Here is a 25,771-nt window from a genome sequence, read left to right as displayed (position 1 = left end):
CATCGCTGATTTGAAGGATATTTACCAAAAAATATCTGTAGAGGACAGATTTATGTATGTTTCTCATATTCTAAAGCGTGATCACGCAGAACAGTTCTCTCACCTTAGTACGCAGACAACAGATTTCAGCTTTTTCCAGCAGTTCTCAGTATCGCGTGAAGAATCCTCGGAGGTGGTCCCGGAGGAGTTTATAGACAGCGTGACGCAGGCGGTGATGGAGGCGCCGGTGATGCTGCACTCGTCCAAGATGGTGGTAGACGAGTCGACGCTGGTCCGCCTGCTGCTGGAGTCGGCCTCCGACCCCTTCACGCGGCACCCTCTTGTCCACGGCTCCTACAGTCGCCTGCCCCACCTCCAGGCTGACATTCTTGCCTGGAGAAACACTCCCAGGGCTCTGCCACAGTGAGTCTACATTTACCACAACAATGATTAATATTAGCAACTCAGCAGTAAATTTGTTGATGACCAAACCACACACAAAAGGATGGAGCAGCGTCTCCATCTTGTGAGATGAGGTTTGGTCATCATTATATTTTATATACTTGTACTCATTATATGTTTTATACTTGTGTGAGTTTTGTAAATTTAATGAATTCAATCAATAAAACGTATGAAATGGTTACCTCAGATTACCTTACTTAACCTATTTAACACAAACGTATATGAATAATCAAGTGAGGAAATTTGCAGGGTCATGTATGATTGTTGATATAAGAAACTAGGGTCGCTGGATTATTTCAAGCGCAGGATTGACATGATGAAAACGTAATTCGGAATTCTTAGTTTAATACTTGTTTGGTAACAGGGTTGTTTTGTGGATCCAATTACAGCATAACATAATAGAAGTAGGATCCCTTGATTGTTTCACTTGTAGATTAGACATTTATATGAATGAGATTGAGTGGATATAAATCGGACCTGGCTCGTTTGGGCCAATAGACCTTCTGCAATTACCGTCATTCATATGTTCTTAAGAGCAAGACATTAATAACGCTTTGATAAATAAATCCTAAGTGTCATATTTACCTTATTATGAACATTAATGCATTGATTTTTTGGTTTTAAATCTTTTTTCCTTTTCCCCTTATATATATTATGAATATCAGTGATCCCAGGAAAGAGCATTGAGGCACTCCACTTTCAACATTTTCCCAGTCTGACTTAACCCCATTTAAACTAACTTACACTTTGTTCATTTATACTAATTCTTGGTTTCCTTTGGTATAGCCTAATTGAGGCACTCCACTTTCAACATTTTCCCAGTCTGACTTAACCCCATTTATACTAACTTACACTTTGTTCATTTATACTAACTCTTGGTTTCCTTTGGTATAGCCTAATCCAACTTAATATAGCACCCCAATAGCATAAGCCTCTATCTCTTTTAATCTGTCTTTCATGTGGCACTGTATCAAAAGCCTTGCTAATCGATGCATGAATGTTCGTAATAAGGCGAATAGGACACTGGGATTTATTAATCGAAGCGTTAGTAACAAGACACCTAGTGAGGTTCTTAAGCTATATCTTGCTCTGGTTAGGCCCCATTTAGATTATGCAGTTCAGTTTTGGTCGCCGTACTATAGAATGGATATAAATTCACTTGAACGTGTCCAGCATAGGATGACAAATTTAATTCCCCAAATTAGAAATCTTTCATATGAAGAAAGATTAATAAAGCTTAAGTTGCATTCACTGGAAAGGCGAAGAGTTAGGGGTGACATGATAGAGGTTTACAAGTGGGTGAATGGACATAACAGAGGGGATATTAATAGGGTATTAAAAGTATCAACACAAGACAGAACACGAAACAATGGGTATAATTTGGATAAGTTTAGATTTAGGAAAGGCTTGGGTAAATGCTGGTTCAGTAACAGAGTTGTGGAATCAATTACCGCGTAACGTGGTGCAGGTGGGGTCCCTCGATTGTTTCAAGCGCGGGTTGGACAAGTATATGAGTGGGATTGGGTAGTTATAAATAGGAGCTGCCTCGTATGGGCCAATAGTCCTTCTGCAGTTACCTTTGTTCTTATGTTCTTATTTGCCTATTAGCTATATATGCAGTTTTTAATTCCTAAGCTCGTATGCCTATATGCAGGTCTTTCCCGAAGGAAAGTTAACTATACACACAGTAACACCACATGGATATATAACTGTCATTTTAAGTGCGTAAATTGCTGATTTAACTGGAAGTTAACCATCTTCAAGATGGTTAACTTCCAGATGGTGTCCGTGTACCTCACTCGGGACCCTCACCTCTCCTCTAAAACTATATATTATCTCACCTACATTAGTCTTGCTCAGTTATTCACCCTTTTGGTTGTGCATTAGAACATCTTTCTTGATCACTTACTTGTCGCATCTGAGACAATGGACGCTATCAATTATTCTCCCACAGCTTACGATAATTCATTTCCAAAACTCCCACAATCTCTCATATCTATGGTCTGGAACTTCCCTTCGTTACATAATCCATACCATATTTCAAGAGCAGTGAACTTGTCACTGGCAAATCTTTGTGATTTTATTATGGATCAGAAAGGTTCAGTGGGATTATTTGACAGCAAAATCCAGCTTGGAGTTTTATGGACCTTGACTCTCTCCACGCGTATGGCAACGATGTCAGTCAGGATAACCGAACAATGGGAGGACGTTATCTGGAAAATTATTAATCTATCAAAGACCTTGGCGACGAACAACAATATAAACTTTGCCTCACTCGAGTCTACTGCCTTGAAACCGTGGGTACTCACCATGTTCTCCGACCGTGAAGTGTGCCCCAACCCGCACCTGCGGCTGGAACTGTTGCACTTGGTCGGTATGTGGCCAGAGACGTACCTTCAGGATGCCGCCTCAGGTGTGCAAGGGGCAGCAGGGTTGGTCAACACTAGTCGCTACATGACTGTGGACCATCTGATGTCCGGTTATTTACATGAGCCCCTCTTTTACCGTCTCAAGAATGTGTTAGACAGCCTTAATAAATGGGGACACCTAGATGGTGTCGCTGCTGCAGCTGTGGACCAGGTAAGGAGTCTTAACGTTGGATCAGAGGCATTGTTTTTCAACCATCTGGTGCAGCTTCTAAAGCAAATGGTGGAGGCTACTCTAGCGGAATATCAAGCTAGAACAAACGAAACATTATTTTGTATCGAACAGTATTTATACAAAATCAACGAAATTTTGCATATTTATAAGATACTTGTCGCATCTGACACAACTCCCACGGCTTATGGTGTTCCCGGACTGGCTGAGGCCGCTGCGGCGCTCCTGGTTACTCTCACAGTCTCTGCAGTAACAGTATTACAGCTCAAGGATAGAGGAGGTTCCAAGTATTCCAAGACTCTCATCGCTGATTTAAATGATATTTACCAAAAACTATTTGTAGAGGATAGATTTATATATGTTTCTCGAATTCTAAAACGTGATCACGCAGAACAGTTCTCTCACCTTAGTACGCAGACAACAGATTTCAGCTTTTTCCAGCAGTTCTCAGTATCGCGTGAAGAATCCCCGGAGGAGTTTATAGACAGCGTGACGCAGGCGGTGATGGAGGCGCCGGTGATGCTGCACTCGTCCAAGATGGTGGTAGACGAGTCGACGCTGGTCCGCCTGCTGCTGGAGTCAGCCTCCGACCCCTTCACGCGGCACCCTCTTGTCCACGGCTCCTACACTCGCCTGCCCCTCCTCCAGGCTGACATTCTTGCCTGGAGAAACACTCCCAGGGCTCTGCCACAGTGAGTCTACATTTACCACAACAATGACACTTTCAATGTCAGCAACAAGGATATTGAAGGAAATGCAGGAAATTTGATTTGAGGATGGAGAAACGTCTCCATCTTGTCTTGTTGAGTCATTAATTATATTTTATATACTTGTACTCATTATATTTTATATACTTGTACTCATTATATTTTATATACTTGTACTCATTATATTTTATATACTTGTACTCATTATATTTTATATACTTGTACTCATTATATTTTATATACTTGTACTCATTATATGTTTTATACTTGTGTGAATTCTGTGAACGTAATGACTTTAATCAATAAAACGTATGAAAAGGTCAACCCATTGATTACCTTACTTAACCTATTGAACACAAACGTATAAAGAATATTGCAGTGTGATAGATGATTTGTTGAGTTATGAAACTTGGGTCGCTAGATAGTTTCAAGCGCATGGATTGACATGATGAATTTTTGCTTTGAAATAAATGCAATTCGTAACTCTTTGTCGGAAAATCCGACACCATTTAAGGGGGCATCAGTTCCAAATTTGCCAAAAATATGCAATAAATGAAAACTAGTTCTATTTCAATCAAACTTTTTTGACTAGTTGTATATGAAAAGGGTTTCATCTGGTCCAAGTCTCAGCATCGTAACATAAATAGGAAGGAAGAAAAAAATATTGAATGAAGTTACCTTCATTCTTATGTTTTTTTTATTTTAAACATATAACTGCTTCAGTTATGAGAAAAAAGTTGAATAACACAATATTTTAAACATAACTGCTTCAATTATGAGAGAAACAAAGTTGAATAAAAGATAATTTGTAAACATATTTAAACCATATGTTCAGATAAACATTATAAAACATTTTTAAGCCCAAGATTCTGTTTTTGTTGTTTCAATCGGAATTACGGTCCTAAACACAAATTCAGTTTTAATGATGAAATTACTCTAAATTGTTAAAAAAAAAAGTTGAAAATTACATAATTTTTAAACACATGTTTATATGAACATTAAAAACATTTAATTTCATAAAAAAAAATTAAATAGTGTGGATATAAAAAAAAAACGAGGGTAAACCCCGTAAATAGAGCAAGTTGTCTTTAAATTAAAATAAAAATTAATATTAAATAAGTCAAACATATTCTTTTGCATCTTTTCCACGTTGCAATGTTTATCATCACAAAACGATTTTATATATAAAATAGAAACACGAAGAAAAAAAGTAGAACTTTGAACAAAAAACTTTCTATTTCAAAACTTCAGAGTCTATCACACTGCTGCTATCTCAGCAGCAGATATCTCATCTCAGCTAATGGTCTCCTTCGCTTCCAGCTGAGTCTTAAGATTCATCAGAGGATTTACGTGTGTAAACTCACGAAACCTGTACATCTTTCCTTAAGTCATAACGGCTTAAGTATGTAATTATTTACAACAAAAAAGTTTACGACCTGGTAAACTTCACAACCCGAGGTTATTAATGTTATTTTGTTACCAATCACCTCGTAACGCTTTGGAGTTCTTAAACTCTTTAATCAAAGTAAACCAAGCCGTTATAATTGAGGAAAGATAACCATTGTATAGGAGCTGGCCCACTGTTTTATGTCGTTGTATAGGAGCTGGCCCACTGTTTTATGTCGTTGTATAGGAGCTGGCCCATAGTTTTATGTCGTTGTATAGGAGCTGGCCCATAGTTTTATGTCGTTGTATAGGAGCTGGCCCATAGTTTTATGTCGTTGTATAGGAGCTGGCCCATTGTTTTATGTCGTTGTATAGGAGCTGGCCCATAGTTTTATGTCGTTGTATAGGAGCTGGCCCATTGTTTTATGTCGTTGTATAGGAGCTGGCCCATAGTTTTATGTCGTTGTATAGGAGCTGGCCCATTGTTTTATGTCGTTGTATAGGAGCTGGTCATTGTTTTATGTCGTTGTATAGGAGCTGGCCCATAGTTTTATGTCGTTGTATAGGAGCTGGCCCATTGTTTTATGTCGTTGTATAGGAGCTGGCCCATTGTTTTATGTCGTTGTATAGGAGCTGGCCCATTGTTTTATGTCGTTGTATAGGAGCTGGCCATTGTTTTATGTCGTTGTATAGGAGCTGACCCATTGTTTTATGTCGTTGTATAGGAGCTGGCCATTGTTTTATGCCGTTGTATAGGAGCTGACCCATTGTTTTATGTCGTTGTATAGGAGCTGACCCATTGTTTTATGTCAGTTGTATAGGAGCTGACCCATTGTTTTATGTCGTTGTATAGGAGCTGGCCATTGTTTTATGTCGTTGTATAGGAGCTGGCCATTGTTTTATGTCGTTGTATAGGAGCTGGCCCACTGTTTTATGTCGTTGTATAGGAGCTGGTCATTGTTTTATGTCGTTGTATAGGAGCTGGCCCATTGTTTTATGTCGTTGTATAGGAGCTGGTCATTGTTTTATGTCGTTGTATAGGAGCTGGCCCATAGTTTTATGTCGTTGTATAGGAGCTGGCCCATAGTTTTATGTCGTTGTATAGGAGCTGGCCCATAGTTTTATGTCGTTGTATAGGAGCTGGCCATTGTTTTATGTCGTTGTATAGGAGCTGGCCATTGTTTTATGTCGTTGTATAGGAGCTGGCCATTGTTTTATGTCGTTGTATAGGAGCTGGCCCATAGTTTTATGTCGTTGTATAGGAGCTGGCCCATAGTTTTATGTCGTTGTATAGGAGCTGGCCATTGTTTTATGTCGTTGTATAGGAGCTGGCCCATAGTTTTATGTCGTTGTATAGGAGCTGGCCATTGTTTTATGTCGTTGTATAGGAGCTGGCCCATAGTTTTATGTCGTTGTATAGGAGCTGGCCCATTGTTTTATGTCGTTGTATAGGAGCTGGCCCATTGTTTTATGTCGTTGTATAGGAGCTGGCCCATTGTTTTATGTCGTTGTATAGGAGCTGGCCCATAGTTTTATGTCGTTGTATAGGAGCTGGCCCATAGTTTTATGTCGTTGTATAGGAGCTGGCCCATAGTTTTATGTCGTTGTATAGGAGCTGGCCATTGTTTTGTCGTTGTATAGGAGCTGGCCCATAGTTTTATGTCGTTGTATAGGAGCTGGCCATTGTTTTATGTCGTTGTATAGGAGCTGGCCCATTGTTTTATGTCGTTGTATAGGAGCTGGCCCATTGTTTTATGTCGTTGTATAGGAGCTGACCCATTGTTTTATGTCGTTGTATAGGAGCTGGCCCATAGTTTTATGTCGTTGTATAGGAGCTGGCCCATTGTTTTATGTCGTTGTATAGGAGCTGGCCCATTGTTTTATGTCAGTTGTATGTTATTATACAGGAGCTGGCCACTGTCTTAGTTGTATGGCGTTACTAGGAACTTGTCACTGTCTTGTGTCAAATGTATGGCATTATATAGGAGTTTGTCACTGTCTTGTGTCAGTTGCCTAGCTTTATATAGGAGCTGGTGCCTACTGTCTTGTGTCAGTTGCATGCCATTATATAGGAGCTTGTCACAGTCTGGTGTCAGCTATATGGCATTATATAGGAGCTTGTTACAGTCTGGTGTCAGCTATATGGCATTATATAGGAGCTTGTTACTGTCTTGAGTCAGTTATATGGTGTTATATAGGAACTTGTCAGTGTTTTACATCAGTAGCCTGGCATTATATGGGAGTGTTACATAGGGTTATACCTAAATTGACCCGTCTCTCACTCGCTGCGACCCTTACTAACAGCCGACTTCGGCGTTAGCGTCTGCTGCCGCACACCACAGGCGCCCTTCCATAACATTGTGCAGGGCAGTCGGCGAACCAGCAGTTGTCGCACACGTGAGGCCCCACAGAGGAGATGTCCACTCCTCTCTCCTGCAGCGCCTTCTCCAGGAGCTTCACCTTCTGCTCTAACTTGCTCGTCTCTTGCTGGTAGGGCCTGGAGGTGGTGGCGACGATGGCGCTGCAGAAGGAGGGGAAGGGGAGCGTCTCGGTGTGGGTGTTGTGGCGGATGTGGTAATCCATGTCCATCACAGCGTTGTAGTAGTGTTGCTGCAACACACACACAGAACACAAACCTCGAGTCAGTTCAGCCAGTTACAATCAACAATTCACAATTAGAAACAGAGCAATGCAAAAGATGTACAGTGACCACAACACAGCATTTGCAACATCAGGATCTGCGGGTTATCTTGAGATGATTTCGGGGCTTTTTAGTGTCCCCGCGGCCCGGTCCTCGACCAGGCCTCCACCCCCAGGAAGCAGCCCGTGACAGCTGACTAACACCCAGGTACCTATTTTACTGCTAGGTAACAGGGGCATAGGGTGAAAGAAACTCTGCCCATTGTTTCTCGCCGGCGCCTGGGATCGAACCCAGGACCACAGGATCACAAGTCCAGCGTGCTGTCCGCTCGGCCGACCGGCTCGGGTTGGTGCAAGAATTCATCCAACTACAAACCACTTAGTTTGATAAAAGGGAGCAGTAGAGCAACAGAAGTACACTAACATCGCATCAGGCTTGGATACCCATGTGCATGGGAAATAGACTTACAGGTTCCGGAAGATGAGAGGAAATGTCAGCACTGTGGAGAATGCCCGACAGACCACTGGAACTTTATCTAACACAGTGCACAGTTACAAACGCAATAAGATTTCAACTTAGATTCAACAATAATCTAATATTAACAACAAAAAAACTTCTTAATATTATGCCACTTACCATCTTGGGGACGGCGTGGAGCTCCACCACCCACACGTTATTCAGGATCTGATCCTTCGATGTCAACACATTGGTGTACCTCACTCCTGCAACACCCATTCTTGTCTAAGACCTCAACAACAATTTCATATCCACTCCACCCGCACCCCTGTATGCATACATTAAATGCCAAATACTTACAAACTCGAAGTCATAACTAGGGAGGAGTTACCATGAATTTGTAAGTTACAAGGGCATTGAACACCCACACCCTCACATACCGTACTGAGGGGCGTGGAGTCGGGGCATCAGGTAGAACTGAATGCTCTTCATGAGTCCCTCGACGAACTGACCGAGGATCTGGGGCTCGCAGGAGACCCCTTCTACTCGACCGCCATCCTGGACGCCCAGGTACACCACCCCTCGCTCCCCAGTGTTCAGCATCCCTACCAGCAGCTGAGGATGGGAGATGAGGAGTCAAGGGTGTTCAACGAGGTCATTTGTCACAGACTAGATAGACATAACACACGCTAGGCATACAGGGTACCTGCACCATCCTCGTTAAACACAAGATACCTCCTACATACTCATAAACACGGGGTATCTCCCTCATACTCGTTAAACACGAGGTACCTCAATTATACTCATTAACACTAGGTACCTCCAACATACTCATAAACACAAGGTACCTGAAACAGACTCATTAACACCAGATATACCTCAATATACTCCGTAACGCAAAGTATATGCAAATCCAATACAGTATGCTTATTAACAAATGGCACTATATATATGAACCATACAGGTGAGTTCCATACATGTGAACCACACACACACACACACTATACTCCATATTGATGAAGATTGATTGATCAATCAAAAATTGTTTGAGTCGCCATATTATTGCGACTCACAATCTTCGTGAGTGTTAGGATTAAGGTATGTGTAGAATTAAGGTCACTTAAGTTTGTAACCTTAATTAAGATCCGATGCACATTGATACACATTTATCTCAATAATATCTTATTAATATATAAATAACTCTAAACCAAGTTGTTACTAAAGCTGTTGTAGTACCTTGAGTATGGTATCTCGCCGGAGGAGAGCCAGGTCCTGAACGGGAAGGAAGTGATAATTGCGACCTGCCTTAACTGGCAGTAGTTGGCCCAGGACAAAGTTGACCTTATGAGCTGGCTGCGCGTTGTTCGCCACCGCTTCCATGTCCAAGATGACCTTCCCCTCCTCCTGACGTCCGGGCCCCTCCTTTACCTGTGGCAGGGACATGGGATAAAGCCAGCAACACCATGTTGAGACACACCCCCAATCCACACATCTGGAAAGGAAGTTAGTGACATGGCAAATGGTCCAGGACGGACCGCAACGTCGCCATCGCCGCCTTTCTTTACAGATGTGTGAGTTGGGTGACTAATATTCAACCCATGTTATTGTGACTCGTAGTCTTCGCGAGGATGCTAAGTGTCCACTCCCTTCCGTGTCCGTGGAAGGACCCTCCCTTCCGTGTCCGCGGAAGGACCCTACCTTCGCTCCAGATATTTGGCGCTCATTTTCCGTGTCCACGGAAAATGAGCACCAAATATCTGGATCTCACCATATTGGGGAATATGTTACCGACACTCACAAATTTAACGAGTATCAACATAGCAGCGATGTTCATAATTGAGAAATAGAGGAATGCAAGGACACGAATGGAAATTTGGGATACAAATGACCCACAGAACTATTCCAGGAAAAAAAATTCAAAGTAAAATCTTACAATGGTAACGGACTTCATGACGTCTCTATTGCTCATTTGTATCTCGAATTCCCATGTAATATGGTACCACGTGAAAGACTATCACAGGAACTGTAAGCACGTGGAATAAACATCAAAATACTAGAAAGGATAAAGCAATGGTTAAAAACAAAGAAAGCAAAGTGTCGCCCTAAATGGAAATGAATCTGACTGAAACAAAACCAGTGAGCTGAGTACCGCAAGGTCACATCTTGGGTCCAACCCATTTAGTAATATACATTAACGACATAGACGAAAAATCACACATTGCATCATCAAATTTGCAGATCACAGCGATTCGAGGCAAAGTGGGAAGTGAAAACTATACGGAGGCCTTGCAAAGCGACGGTCTACAGGAACTTCATAAATGGCCAGAAGTCTGGCAAATGCTTTTCAACACTAAAAAAAACCAAGACGTCACATTTAGACCTTAGTAATACACATTATAACTATCATATCTACCACACGACCCTGCAACAGGTTGATCAAACAGATAACCTAGGAATTATTATCCACCAATCATTGAAAGTTGCTCAGCAATTAGGCTCTGTTGTATATAAAAAAAAGTCCATCAAATTATAGAAATAATGAAACGAGGCTTTGACTTATTCAGAGGTTGTTCAGCTATACATGTGTCTGTGGCGCCCCAATCTGGACTACTGTACCCAAGTATGGAGACCTTACCTTCCCCAGGAGATAACTGATTTAAACAAAAAATAAATGCAGTGTCAAAAACCATCCCAGGAAAGGTTGAGAGATTCAGGACTAACACTAGACACCAGACACGACAGAGCTGTTGATCCAGACAACATTTTTCAAAGGCCCAGTGTAACTCCTTTAGGGAACAACAACTTTCAGGACAACAAGCCACAATGTAGGACAAACCAGCCACCAATGTTTCACAAACAAGTTCAAGTTCAAGTATGTTTATTGAGATAAGCAATAAATACATCTCAAAGGGATAGAGTAGCTTAGGCTATTTCTACCCCCCTCTACTTCAAGTCCCTCAAGGGGCGCACAAATTCAGTGAGTACAAATAGACATATAACAGTACAAGAATCCCATTTAACATTGCATACAGCAAGTACAGCATATAATTGTTACATTCTTGGGGCAAAATTCTTGTAGCTCCTAAGTATACTGTCTATTATACCATTATCACACATCCAAACAATTTGATGCGGTACACTATTTATTTCCTTATTTCTATATTTTTCAATAAGGTGACACTCTAATACATAATGTTCTAAGGTGTGGGCGGACGGCATACTACATAATTTACACTCCTTATCTTTTTCACTGACATCAACACCGTATTGCCAGATATATTTATATCCTAATCGTAATCTCATGTAAATTGAATCCTTCCAAGTAGACTTTCCTTTACCATAAGTGAAGGACGAATTTGTATTTATTATTGAATAATTCTTAAGTGTGTTACTACTGTCCACCATTGCCATTCTCTTTATCATTTCTTCACCCTCCTGAATCACCTTGAGTCTTGTTTTTATTTGTTTCAAGGTTAACTGACATACAACATCAACAAGAGTTTTTTCAGTGGCTCTCTTCGCTGTCATCAACTACCTCATTCAACAGTATCCCCACATGTGAAGGGATCCACATGAATCTTACTTTATACCCAGTTTTTTCTAGTCTCTTAACATTTTCTCTACACTCTATCACAATATTCTGATATACTGGGCGTCTGCTATTTAAAGACTCTAACGCTCCTCTGCTGTCAATAAAGAAGCAAGCATTTTTACCACATTTGACTACTTCCTGTAATCCTGCTAATACTCCTTGGAGTTCAGCCTGCGTTGAAGAGACATTGTCAGTTAAGCGGCGTCCAATAACAGTATCTACAGTGCCGATGTCAGTGTACTCCCTGATCAAGACTCCACATCCTGCCTTCCCATCCCTAGCTACTGACCCATCACAATATACATGTAGAGTGTTTTCCGTAGGCAGTTTTCTAATTATACAATCATATGTTGCCCTCAGCTCTCCTATTTCATACATACTTTTTTCTTATGCAAGGGAGTAATTACTACATCTACATTACAATCCTCCCATGGTGGTGTAAATTTTCTCTTGGGCACAGCAATACACTCTGTAATAACATCATACTTTATAACATTATAACATAATTTATTCATATATACTCTCTTCTTCATCATACACTGTTCACTACTTCCCACCTTTTGAACCGAGAGGATTAATTCATTAGCTCCCCCACCTCTCATTAATCTAATGGCAGAGGCTACATTTATCTCTGAAATTCTATCCCCAATACTCTGCAGATTCAACTCCATCCTCATTATCTCAATCATAGCATTTCTTGGGCATCCTAAGATAATTCTCATTGCTTCATTTTGTACCTTCTCCAACTTGCTCATCCTACCTTTACCAAAACAAGAAATGACAGGTGCAGCATAATTAATAAGAGATCTTACAGTACTCAAGTATAACATTCGTAGCACAGGGACTCCCACTCCCTTTCCACAGCATGCCAAGGCCTTCAGAGGTTGTAATCTCTTCCAACATTGACCCAACAGTCTGTTCATCTCAGCTTCCAAACTCTCACTCTCATGGGTATATCCAGCATATATGCCTAAATATTTATATATATTAACTCTCTCTATATTTTTATCGTTTATTTTCAATACAATGGGGCTCCGACTTCTACATTCAAACTTAGTTTTGTTTTCATTAACCACCAATCCCATATGGTGACACAGGTTTCCGAAATTGTCCAACACTGTTTGAACCTTTGAAATATCTTTGCCCTGAAACAAAATATCATCGGCATATATGATCGGAGTTACCCCATTTGAGTATCTCTCAGATGCTATCTTATTCATTAGTACATTAAACAGGGTGGGACTCAACACTCCTCCCTGAGGTGTGCCGAGTTCAAAAGACCTCACACCTGACATACAACCTTGATACCACACCTGAGCCTTCCTTTCGTAAAGATAATCCCCTATCCAGCGCAATAATTTCCCTTTAACACCAAGACTAGCTAATTCATATAAAATAACCTCTTTGTTGGCTTTATCAAAAGCTCCTTGTAAATCAATGAAAATTCTATAATAATCATTTTCATTAGCCAGACATTTAATAATACAATCAGAGGTACTTTTTCCTTTGAGGAACCCGAACAAATTACTAGACAGATGATCACCTATTATATATAAAAGTCTATTTAAAATGATCCTCTCCATCATTTTACAAAAACACGAGGTTAAAGACACAGGTCTATACTCTCCATTGGCTTTAGGGATAGGGATGATCATAGTTTTTTTCCATTTACTGGGAATACTGCCCTCTTTATAACTAATATTAAAGAGGTCTAAAAGTGGGCTTTTCGTCATAGTGGCAAGTTCATTAAGTATTTCATAAGTTACTCCATCCTCCCCAGGTGCGGTAGATTTCCCAACTTTAATCGCCGTTATTAGTTCTTCTCTGGTAATACCTGTGCAAGTGACATCACCACTGTTACCTGCTATAAGTATAAAATCCTTTCTTAGATCTTTCCAAGAATCTAATGACTCTCTCGTTACAGCGGGTAATGAACTAAGTTTGGCAGCTTCCGCCCATTTATTTACGAGCCCATTTGCAATTCCTTGCGGGTCTGGATGTGCAACAAAATTGTGCTTTTTACCCCTTATTTTATTTACGTCTTGCCAGATTTCCTTCAAGTTTCTGTTACTCCCAACTTTCTCTGCAAATTCCTGCCAATACTTGCTCCTAATTTCCTTTCTCTTCTCCCCACACAGCCTAGCAACTGCCAGTAAAGCATTCTTCCCTTCCTCAGTCCTACCATTCCTATTCCAATTCCTGTGAGCTCTCCTCATTGTTAATGTCCACCCCTTAAGCATCTTGTCATGTGTATAATTTTCTTTTCTGGGGGGATGCCTTTTTATACTAGATGGTTTCCGGTTCAATGTTGCATTAAATACATCTACCTCCTTAATTAAATCTTCATAAAATGCTTCTGCCGAAACCGGCTTATAAGTATCATACCAAGACTTAATATGGCCAACAAGACCCCTTAATTCTCCCTCATTAAACTTTAACCTTTTCCTCTGAAGGCAGGCATGCTTTTTATCTAGTTTAAGCTGTATTTGTAATGCAAAATGATCACTTAGCATTTCATCCACAGTAAGACAATTCCCCTCTATGCCCTCAGCATTTATTAAACAAGCATAATCTAATCTCCCTCCCCTCAAATGAGTAGGAGAGGGCTCGCCCAGCAGTTGAACATCTTCATGTTGACCAGACCACACACTAGAAATTGAAGAGACGACGACGTTTCGGTCCGTCCTGGACCATTCTCAAGTCGATTGTGATGAGGACAGATTGATTGATTGATGAAGATTAAGCCACCCAAGAGGTGGCACGGGCATGAATAGCCCGTAAGTGGTGGCCCTTTTGAGCCATTACCAGTATCAAAAGATGATACTGGAGATCTGTGGAGGCGCAACTGCACCCTGCGTGACGGGAGATGTCTCCCGGACCAAATGGTCCCGATGAGGACAGATTGATTGATAAAGATTAAGCCACTCAAAAGGTGGCACGGGCATGAATAGCCCGTAAGTGGTGGCCCTTTTGAGCCATTACCAGTATCAAGAGCTGATACTGGAGATTTGTGGAGGTGCGACTGCACCCTGCGTGACGGGAGATGTCTCCCGTAATTATTAATTTTTTTTTTCCCAGTGTTCTGAGGTTGCATTTAACCATCAAGCTGTTATCGTGGGGGAGGATACTGCTTCACAGTCTTTATGAGGGTGTCCAGCTGCTGGACACCTTTGTTGACCAGGAGAGTGGCTGTGTTGATGGCTTCAGGGTGGCCACTGCATGATTCAGGAACTCTTAAAGCTCTTCTAAGGTCATTGGTTGCTTCACATTCCAGAAGATAGTGAAGTAATGGCTTTTCTGTGACAGTTTGGCAGAAGATGCACTCTCTCTGTCGGGTTTCACCAATCTCCCAGTTGCATCCATTGCAATAGGAATAAGAAGAGGATAGCAAGGGAGCGTAACAAACAAACAATTTCTATTTCTAACTAATTTCTAACAAACGTGACTTAACATAAGCTTTCCCCTTTCCATTTCTTTCTTTCTCTTTCCCTTTCTTTCCCTCTTCTCCCTTTTTCTGTTCATTGTCTTCTACGCTCCCTTGCTATCCTCTTCTTATTCCTATTACCATCTCCTTCGGTGGTTATAATAGGAGCTGCCTCGTATGGGCCAATAGGCCTGCTCCAGTTCTCATTACTACTATCCCCTACACCTGACTTTCCTCCTCAGCTCTCTCTTGCCTATTTAATGCCTGTCCCTACCTGTCCTCATCACAATCGACTTGAGAATGGTCCAGGACGGACCGAAACGTCGTCGTCTCTTCAATTTCTAGTGTGTGGTCTGGTCAACATACTTCAGCCACGTTATTGTGACTCATCGCCTGCATCTTCATGTTCCTGCAAAAACTGGTACCATCTGCAACCATTCCTATTTGCTTTACCCCTTGATCCTAAAGCTGGATGTTTGGCATTAAAATCCCCTACCACAAGTGTATCTTCAGAAAAGAAGGAATCTGGCAAGTATCGTAAATCAAGGGAGCTATCAGAGATGTATAGATTAATGAAATTTAACTCTCGGTCCTTTAATTGTATCCGCAAGCTAATACTTTCAATACCTCTATATCTCTGAGGGATTCCAGTTATCTCGGCAGGTATGGTACTTTTGACATAACATGAGACCCCCCTAGTTCCTCCATCAGCATATAAGTGAAAGCCTCTATAGCCATTTAGCCTCAGTATGCTACCATCCCTATCCCCAGTTTCCTGGAGTGCTACTATGTCAATATTCTCTCTAAGAGTATAATAGTGTACATCCACCGCTCTAGTTTTTAATCCATTAATGTTCCAAGATAATATTCTCAATTTACTTTCATCCATGATTAATAATAAAACTACCTTTGCCCTGTCTGTCACATTCCATGAGATACAAGAGAACCTTAGAAACTTCCTTCCAACACCGTAACATTTTTTCTTTCTCCTCACCTTCACAACTACTACTAACATCGAAGGTAATATTTTTCATATCTATTTTCTTTGTTATTTCTGTAACCCGTTTTACTTTAACCGTTCTTTCACCATTTGTCACAACAGGAGGTTGAACACCGCTAACACTACTAGAAAGTGTATTCTCCTGACTATCCTCTATCATCGTTACCTCATGCACATCATTACTTTCTTCTACGCACGTTTCACTTTCCATTTCACGTCTCGTTTTACTTTCAATTACACGTCCTGTTTCACCACCATCTTCACCCCGTTCACCTTCCATAGCCAATTTTTCCAATGCCTCAATCCTCTTATCTAGTTTTTTTAGATACTCCAAAATTTGATTACCAACCTCAGAGGTGACCATATTGTCCTGAACCTTGTCGTCACAAGGTTTCAGTTTTTCCACTGCATGATGTACTTTCCCTAAGCTCGCCTTTACTTTCTCCGTCCCTTTTTCCCACACATTGATCATAGGGGCTGCCGTTGGCTTCCAACTGTTTCCTCCATGTTCCTCTTGCAGAATTTTTCCTTGCTGCGAGGATACATCTATCCTGCTTGTAGGACCCGTTCTACTCTCTTTCAGATGAGGCTTCATGGGGCATAGAGAGGAACCAGCATTGTGGCTGCCTCGACAGTTGCAACAAAATGGGATGATTTTTTCACTTCTTTCAATCTTGACTCTACACTCTCGCGAGTCGTGATTTTTCCCACAATACCGACACCTGGGGTCAAACTGGCATTTCCATGCCATATGTCCCCAACGTGAACACTTCATGCACAGTATGGGCACCTCAACGTATTTTGCAACGTTCCTATAGCCTAGTCCTTGCACAAAAATTTTCTCCGGCGCCTCACCCTTTACCAAGGCAACAACCTGGCTTCGTTTGTCACCACGAACACTGTTCCTCTTTGCCCAGACAACATTATCATTGTTAAGAAGAAGACAGTCAGGATCCAAATAAGTTGGAAACTTGAAAACTATGATCTTTGTGTGCAACATACCTTCTTCTGGAGGAACCATCACTACATTCTCAAAACCAACCGTCGTGAGGCGTTTCCACGGCCTGTTCAGTCCCAACTGTTATGTAGGGCCGGTGAAGACCCTCCTTGAAAAGTGGTTCGTATTCCAAACATTGTTTAGCCAGACGTACCGTCCACTCTAGCTTTTGGTGGAAATTCAATTGGCATGTTGTAGGGAACAACAGCCTCTTCCTTCTTGTCTTGTCTTGCTTGTCTTGAGTCTTGCTGAGTAGGGTCTCATTCTTTGGTCTCTGTAATCTCATCGTCACTCTCACTGTCTCGCTGTCTGTTATTATTTTTCCGTTTCTTTTTGTTCACTACTAATTCAAACGGTCGATTATCATCTTGTCTGTCCTCCTCACTACCACTTAGGCATACCGCCTCAGCCATTTCTTCGACGCTGTCAATAATCGAGAACAAATGCACAATATCCTGTATCACCACGTGCAAAAACGAAGAGTGTGGGGCAATCCTCCACCTCCCACCAATCAGCGGACGCCAAGAGCGCCAACCTAGCGACCGCACACAACCGTGGTCTGGATACAACTGTTCACAAACAGGCGGTAACAAACTCACGGAAATGTCTATAACCTTTGACAAGTTGCTGGCTTTGCGTCCCCGTACAGGTCCTTCAGGTAAATATTATCTGGCTTACATGACGAGTGAGTCTGGAGGAAAGACTACAGATCAAGAAATCCTGTAACAACAGGTAAGGGAGAACGAAGGGGGGGGGGGGGGGGGGTGGCATTCTAGTATCTAGAGGAGGGAGGGAGTGGGGGGGGGGACGCTGACCTCAAAAAGCAATCTATCTTAGGAACACGATGTACTGAACGGGGTGAGAACAGCTTGAGCTACCTCATCCCTTTGTGTGTATTTTACCTCAATAAACTTATTTCAATTTTAATCTATCTTCGGAAACCACGCCAACCCCCCAACCCCCACACTTTAATACACATCAAAATAATTAAACATTTTATGTAAAGTGTGCACAAAATAATTGTGAATAGGCTGGTCAAAGAGTATAATTTTAAATTTGTGTAAACACAATACTCACTGTTGAAGCCTCGTGACTCCCTAACGTCAGGATGGACTCAAAAGGCCGGGCTGAGGGGTTCGACCTGAGAGGTAGCGGCCGTCTGGGATGGGGCTCGTGGGCTATCATCACTCCGGGTCTCATCCCGTCCCTCCTGGACCCCTGGGAGGGCGTGAAGCCTCCCCTGGCCTGCTGGTAAGATGAGCTCCTCCAGGCGTCCTGGCCTCGATCTCCACGCTTCCTGCTGTTGCCACGCCATCTGTGTAGAGTGCGGAACTGGAGTCAAGTCCCAGAGAGAGAGAGAAACACACTACCATTACACTATAAATCTTCTCTAAACAGATTAAATCGGGACAACAATACAAGATGCCCCGTTGCCCTAAAAGCACAAACTACAAAAAGCATTTTTAGGAATATAGAAAAAGAAAAATCACACTATAAAATGGAGCGTGCATGGAAAAGCTACTGGAAGGGGGATTAACATTAAACCTAGCCTAATCTCTTGCGTATAGAATATTATAATTATCGAGAAAGATGAGGCAAGATACGATCTTCCGGAAGGTGTACCGCCTTCGATGGTAAGATCACCAATATAACATGTTAATAGGACGGACGCCACAGTATACCTTTTGTAAAGGTACCTTTACAAAAAAGGTACCTTTTGTAAAATGTACCTTTAGTACATTTCTTGCATATATAATTTTTGGAGGATACAACCTCACATTATGACGGGTTGGATTGTGTACATTCAGACGGGCTGGATGTGTATGTTCTGACCGTCTGACTATATCCGTATGTATAAGTTTCCTGTCAAATATAACGGAAATTAGAGCAAATTAATCTACGGAATGTATGAGTGCGAGTAAGGGCGTCTAACAGTCTAGTTAACCAGACCCACCATGGGGGTTGTGTAGGGGGCGGGAGGACCCACCATGGGGGTGATGGTGGGTGGTGTAGGGGGCAGGAGGACCCACCATGGGGGTGATGGTGGGTGGTGTTGGGGGCGGGAGGACCCACCATGGGGGTGATGGTGGGTGGTGTTGGGGGCGGGAGGACCCACCATGGGGGTGATGGTGGGTGGTGTTGGGGGCGGGAGGACCCACCATGGGGGTGATGGTGGGTGGGGTAGGGGCGGGAGGACCCACCATGGGGGTGATGGTGGATGGGGTAGGGGGCGGAAGGACCCACCATGGGGGTGATGGTGGGTGGTGTAGGGGGCGGAAGGACCCACCATGGGGGTGATGGTGGGTGGTGTAGGGGGCAGGAGGACCCACCATGGGGGTGATGGTGGGTGGTGTAGGGGGCGGGAGGACCCACCATGGGGGGTGATGGTGGGTGGTGTAGGGGGCAGGAGGACCCACCATGGGTGGTTTGGTGGGTGGTGTTGGGGGCGGGAGGACCCACCATGGGGGTGATGGTGGGTGGTGTAGGGGGCGGGAGGACCCACCATGGGGGGTGATGGTGGGTGGTGTAGGGGGCAGGAGGACCCACCATGGGTGGTTTGGTGGGTGGTGTTGGGGGCGGGAGGACCCACCATGGGGGTGATGGTGGGTGGTGTAGGGGGCGGGAGGACCCACCTCTGGCTATAGCTGGTGTAGGGGCGGGAGGGCCGCCGGAGCCACCGCTGATCTTCCGACATGGGCGCCGTCACCGCCTCCTTCAGGAAATCTTCCTGCGACATCTCCTCCAGCCCGTCTCTGCCTCTTGCCGTAGCCATTACAAAGAAGAGGCTCCTGCAGGAGGTATATACCGACGAGAAGAGCACCTGCAGGAGGTATACCGACGATATACGACCCGATATATGCACACACGCTTCCCCCTGCCAGAGAAGACGAGCCATACACGTGCTCTATGAATGAAATATATCCCGCTAATAGACCTCTGATAAGATATATAGCGATAACGGGCGAATAACAAATTCCAATGACCCATAATATAAATTGTGAGTTGCAATGAACGATGCAACGGTTATATAAAGGTTGGATAGTGATTATATGTGTTTTTTATACATATATAGTATATATAATGACCAAAACACACAAGAGATGATGAGACGACGACGTTATTTTATACACATATATATATATTGTTAAATATATATATTTTTGTTTGTGTTTTATATTTATATATATTCATTTTGGCTTGGCTTGGCTTTTGTATATATATATTTTCGTGGAGAAGAACCGCGGGCTCGGCGATGACGGGAAGCCGACTCGGCCGCCATATTTGTTGACAAACGTCCCCGGCGGTGTAACGTGTCTCGCATATTCTTCGCCATTTCGCTGACTGCCGCGATTTAGGTGAGTGAGAACGTGAGCACGGACTCCTGGAAGGGTGAAGTATAGGTTGGCGAGTGCGTGGGAGGGAGAAACGTGTGTGGGAGAGGAAAAAGTGGGTGTGATGGGAGGTGGCATCCTCCCGCGCGTCGTGAAAATCCTCTTTGAGGCTGGTTGGATATTTTTCTTATAATTGGGATTCTAGGGAAGGGGTTATGGCTGCCGCTCCTTTGTCTTGGGTTTATTGTATGTACCCCACAGGCTTGGTTTAAATAACTATATAGGTTTTATATATGTATGCTTGTTGATTACCGTTTTGTTATTATTGTCACCTCGGTGAAAGGCGGATGAGCCGCTTCTCGCTGTGATTGTTTTTTTTTTGTGTGTTTTTTTTCCTTCATAATGCTCTATAGTACGTTTTAGGGTATTTGGAGTAATTAGCTTAGAGTAATTCTTTTATTAAAGTGATTAATGAAACCTCGCATCTGGTACCTTTTTACTACTAAAGCCATATTTTTGTTTCGATGTCAAAACAAAGTACACATGATTTGCATTTGATGTTTAATATGAATGTTATTGTTTAATTTTTGGTCAAAAATGTAGATTACATTATTGTATAACTTCCACCATGGGCCTGCCAGTTAGGTTGCTTTGGGTTAGGTAGGTTTTAAATTCCTTTAGTGTGGGTGGGTTTCTGTACCCAACATTTCTCAACTAGGGTTCCTAGTTGAGAATCGAAAATATCATTAACTAGGGAAAATGATAGGATAGATTATGAGAGCCTTCAAATCCAACCGGGATTTCATCGCAATGTTCCTACTATTCAATTCACTTGTGCTTGCCAGCCTTTGAATACTGCATAATACTCTTTCCTTTTCAAAGTAGGATTTTTTTTTTAAATACCTGTAGAGAGAATACAGAGAATGTATACAGCATGCAAAGCCACAATAAGGCACTAACTACTGTATTGTATCCATCTTTTAAGCTCACAAAAATATTATCTGGCAAGGAGATGAGAAAAGTGTCATATTATGTACATGGAAGGTATTGGAGGGCCAGGTCTCAAATTTGCACAGTAAAATAACACTATATTGAAGTGAAAGATATGGTTGAATTTTCAGAATAGACCCAGTGAAGAGTAGAGGTGCCATATATACCATTGATACCCCCAGTGTTCTGTCCGCTCGGCCACCGGCTCCCTAGGTAGAGATATAGTACAGATACAGGGTTGGTACAGTTAACCCTTAACATGCTCGAGGTCTAATATCCTGCCATCCCCACAGGCGCATGTCATTTTGAAAAAAAAAAATTATTTTTTCTTTCTAACCTGTTAATTTGTGTTCACTGATCACGGGAAAAATAATAAAAAAATCGTAAGTGGCATATATTGCCCGCTATAGGGCGGGGAAGTCTGGCAAATTATAGGCGCTGACAAAGCGTGCGTCCCAGGCGGTCTGTTGCTCGCAAGCTGTCAGGCCAGAGTTGCCACAAAGAGATAATTACCGAATTATTTCAATGTCTCTGATTGATTTTTCATACTTTTTTTGCTGTAATATTATTCAATAGTGTGTAGTTTGATATATTTATATAATAAAATGAGTGAATCATTGCTGTACTCAAAAATATGGTGTGCATATTGTTGATTCAATTACGTTCATCAATCAGTGAACAAATACTTTGTCGGTTATTACACTATAAGCACAGGTTATATATAAGTATTTGCATGTTTTGTTCACTATAACGAATCACTAAGTAGCTATTATGAGTCGAAAAGTAATGAGGAGTGACCGCCGTGTACCAGCCAGCCACTCCCGCCCTACCTCCAGTCATCTGACTCACCCTCATTCTCCTCCCACAATAATGTTTTTGCTATAATTCACTATATACAGACGTTATATATAAGTATCTACATGTTTTGTTCACCATAACTGTACATCTAAGCTTGTATGGTGAGTAAAGGCACAGAGATGTGGCTACTCACACAGTCAGCTGATCGGCGGCCGCCCTCAAGGCCAGACGCACTAATATTTCTCCTCCAACAATACTGTGTGGTGTTATTACGCTATATACACACATTATATATAAATATCTACCTGTTTTATTCATCATACTTGTACAAATAAACTGGTATGGTGCCCAAAGACCATCGTGGTAACCAGTAAACAACACCGTTGTCTGCACGGTGGCGTCGTGCAGACGACGCCACCGCTCTCACCAAAATGGCGGCTCCAAACCTTCTCTTGCTGTTTATACCCTCTATGCACACGTTATATATAAGTATCTACATTTGTGTTCACCATAGCGAACCACTAAGCTGGTATGCTGAGTGCAGTCAATAAAAGGTGGCCACACTCAGTCAAAAGACATCGCCACCACCCTCCCTCCTACAGCATTACACCTCCTTCCATGGCGCATAGCGCTAAATATCACCACAATCCTGCTATTATCAGAACCCTGGTCAGTTTTATCACAGTCAGGGGTCTTCTGTAATAATATCATCGCTACATAATAGCATGAACAAGTATAATTTGGCATTTTTAGGCGATGCTGTGGTCACAAGCTGAACAGCAGTGCTGTTAGCTCATGCTGCGTGCGTCAGGCTTGGTTGCTCACTCAATACTGAGGCCAATAACACCCGGGAGTTTGGCCCACGATTTTTTTTACAAATGGCGTCTGTTTACAAGAGCCCTGATGAAGGTGTGGTGAACCCCGTGTATCCGCGGGCTGTTTAAATCTTGCGTAGTACTCCAACACATCGTATGACGTGATGCGCAGTTTACTGGTACAACGTCCAGCACGTCATATGACGTGATGCGCACTTTAAGGGTTAAAGTTTAAAATACAGGTGACTGATTTGTCACAGCTGTTTCTTCCTCTTCACAAAAGTAAGAAATTATTGAATTTGATTAAGGGTGGTGGCTGAAGTATTTAGTCTAGAATTTGTCCTGGTCGTGGGACAACTGATGGTCCCATTGGTCATGAAGCTACTATATTTACACCCAGGTTGCTTAGATAAGTCATAACTATATATAGTGGAGCTTGTTCATTTGGCAGCATAGTAAATAAAAACCTTGGATATGGAGAATGTTTACAATTTACAAAATTCCAGCAGTAAAAGTGGCATTTAGTGTTGGACTGCTAGCTGTCAAGTTTTGAAAGTACTGTAAAAATTTCCACCCTAATTCTGTCTTGGTCACAAAAAGCATGACAAAGTTATCGGAGAATGAAAGCAGAAAGGTTGAAATGACATAAGAAGAATTTGTATGAGGTTATGATTCTAGAAAGAGAAGTCTTGTGAGGCGTGCCTACCATTCAGCCTGTCTCTTAAAGTAGTTCTTATTGTAAGTACAGCTCCACGAGGGACCATTTTGGTTAATGTTATTTTATATGCAATTTTTAGATGAAGCATGGCTGACAGTGATGATGAGTACGAGAGACGAAGACGGGACAAATTTCGTGGAGAACGGTCAGAGTACACCAGCAGTAGTAGCACAAGAGACCGTCGAGATGATAGTAGACGAGGCGCAAGAGAGGACTGGGCTGACAGGTTCGTTTATTAATGTAATGTTTTGTTTTGACTGTCCATTGACTTTTGTGTGACTTCGTATTTATGATTGGGTATCCCCAGTATGATAGTGTTTTGATTTGTCTTTTATTTACATTACTGTGTTTCTAATTCTTTTTCCTTCCTCAAGGTTTCTGTTCAGTATCTTAAAGAGCATCTCATCGTATTAACTTAATACTTAAAATATTGTCCTTGGGTTGAACCAAACAACATATGGCTGCTATTACAACTGAACAGTATATCCCAATAGCAACTTTTGTTTATATTATTTGACATGTGATAGCTTGTCATTGTACAGTGTAATGACTTTTATACCTACAATATGTATGATCACAGAAATTGTAGGTGGCCATTCATTATTGGGCAATGTATTCTAGTGGCAACTATAATTTTCTGTCCACTCTATATATAGTCTTTGGCTTCACTGGTGGTGGTAAAAAAGTACTGTAACCTGACCTGACCTTTGGTATCTATTGCCCAGCCTTGCCCAGGGGTCATTTAGTCAAAATAAATTATGTACTGTATCTTCACACTGATATCTTACATCACCACCGCTGCTTTTATTCGCTATTTTATCTTGCTGCTTAATTTTTATTCAAGCACTGTAGGCAAATTTTCTTGGTGGTACGGTTTAATAACCCTTCCCATGCCTCCCAACCCGTGAAAGTGGGAATAGGGATATAGGTGATGATTTTCTTAAATTTTTACTAAAATCAGGGGTCGTGATAGCTGGGGAGGCCGAGACCGAGGCTCATCTCGGAGAGAGTACAGCCGAGAATATGGAAGATCTCGCGACCGATATTCCCCGAACCGTCATGATATGTCTCCTCCGGTTAAAAGGATGAGGCAAGATTGGTAAGTTAATTTTTATATATTGATAAATCGTTCTTTCTGAAGCACAGGTCACAGAACATGGAAGCACCCGATGCGAAGATCTCACCCCAGCAACCACGGCCCATTCTTGACCTGGCACTAGATCTTGTGTTCTATATGGGCATCCACTGCCCATTTTTTCATATGCCTCAATTCTCTAAAGTACTTCCTGCAGTTGAAAATTAAAAAAAATTAACAAATTTGGTCTATCAATTTAAGGCTGGGGGATATGGCAATAGTTAACAATGAGAGGTCAGGGGTGATGAGGAATCCATATTGTTGGGTTATTTCTTCAAAGCTAATGATAAATGATTAAAGGCATATCTCATGAAATGCAATTTGTATACGCTATGTGAAGATATGCTTCACACACGCTTACCCACTCGTGCAGAGCGAAGAAAGAAAATACTCATGCAGTGAGGCAAGTCAATTGAAATTAGCTTGAAGCAGAACTGGAAGCACCCTCCATACAAGAGCAAGTACGATAGAGGAATGTTGAGGTATACAGTAAATGCACCAGCTACACTAGCTGCGAGTCAGAGCTCTAGAGCTAAATCTCACTCTCAGTAGATACGGTTGGGTACACCCTGCTCCCCCCCCTTCCTTCCCCTTGCTGTGCTCCTCCTCCTCCCTGCCCCCCCCCCTGTTTTTTAACAATACTTTCCCCCATTGCAGTCCCCCCCCCTACTTTCCCCAATTGCAGCCCCTCCCCTAATTTCCCTCATTGCAGTCCCCCCTACCTTTCCCCATTGCAGCCCC

General features: G+C 42.2%; 2 protein-coding genes across 10 annotated transcripts in view; one reads left to right on the top strand and one right to left on the bottom strand.

Annotated features, from left to right (window-relative positions):
• Positions 1 to 4,415: 4,415 nt before the first annotated feature.
• On the bottom strand, positions 4,416 to 20,185 carry LOC123757233 (uncharacterized). Its single transcript, XM_045740730.2, has 6 exons — positions 19,876 to 20,185; positions 18,320 to 18,557; positions 9,466 to 9,657; positions 8,670 to 8,844; positions 8,410 to 8,495; positions 4,416 to 7,742 (listed from the first exon to the last, which is right to left on the bottom strand). Exons 1-6 carry the CDS (start codon positions 20,136 to 20,138, stop codon positions 7,449 to 7,451), a joined length of 1,248 nt encoding a protein of 415 aa, XP_045596686.1. The 5' UTR covers positions 20,139 to 20,185; the 3' UTR covers positions 4,416 to 7,448.
• A 298-nt stretch (positions 20,186 to 20,483) lies between these two features.
• The window catches only part of Ars2 (arsenic resistance protein 2), a 45,743-nt gene continuing 40,455 nt past the window's right edge, over positions 20,484 to 25,771 (top strand). For 5 of the 9 annotated variants that reach the window (XM_069323760.1, XM_045740729.2, XM_069323759.1 and 2 more), the window contains exons 1-2: positions 20,484 to 20,598; positions 23,975 to 24,121. In XM_069323760.1, coding sequence (XP_069179861.1) covers positions 23,982 to 24,121 — 140 coding nt within the window. In that variant the 5' untranslated portion in view covers positions 20,484 to 20,598; positions 23,975 to 23,981. Of the gene's footprint in view, positions 20,599 to 23,974; positions 24,122 to 24,856; positions 24,995 to 25,771 lie in introns of all 9 variants that reach the window. The other 4 variants (XM_069323757.1, XM_045740726.2, XM_045740727.2 and 1 more) reach the window with 1 other exon arrangement.

This window comes from Procambarus clarkii, chromosome 13 (assembly GCF_040958095.1).
Source record: "Procambarus clarkii isolate CNS0578487 chromosome 13, FALCON_Pclarkii_2.0, whole genome shotgun sequence".
Classification (NCBI taxonomy): Eukaryota; Metazoa; Arthropoda; class Malacostraca; order Decapoda; family Cambaridae; genus Procambarus; species Procambarus clarkii.
Note: the sequence above shows the minus strand (reverse complement) of the source record. Positions and strands in the feature narration are given on the sequence as shown.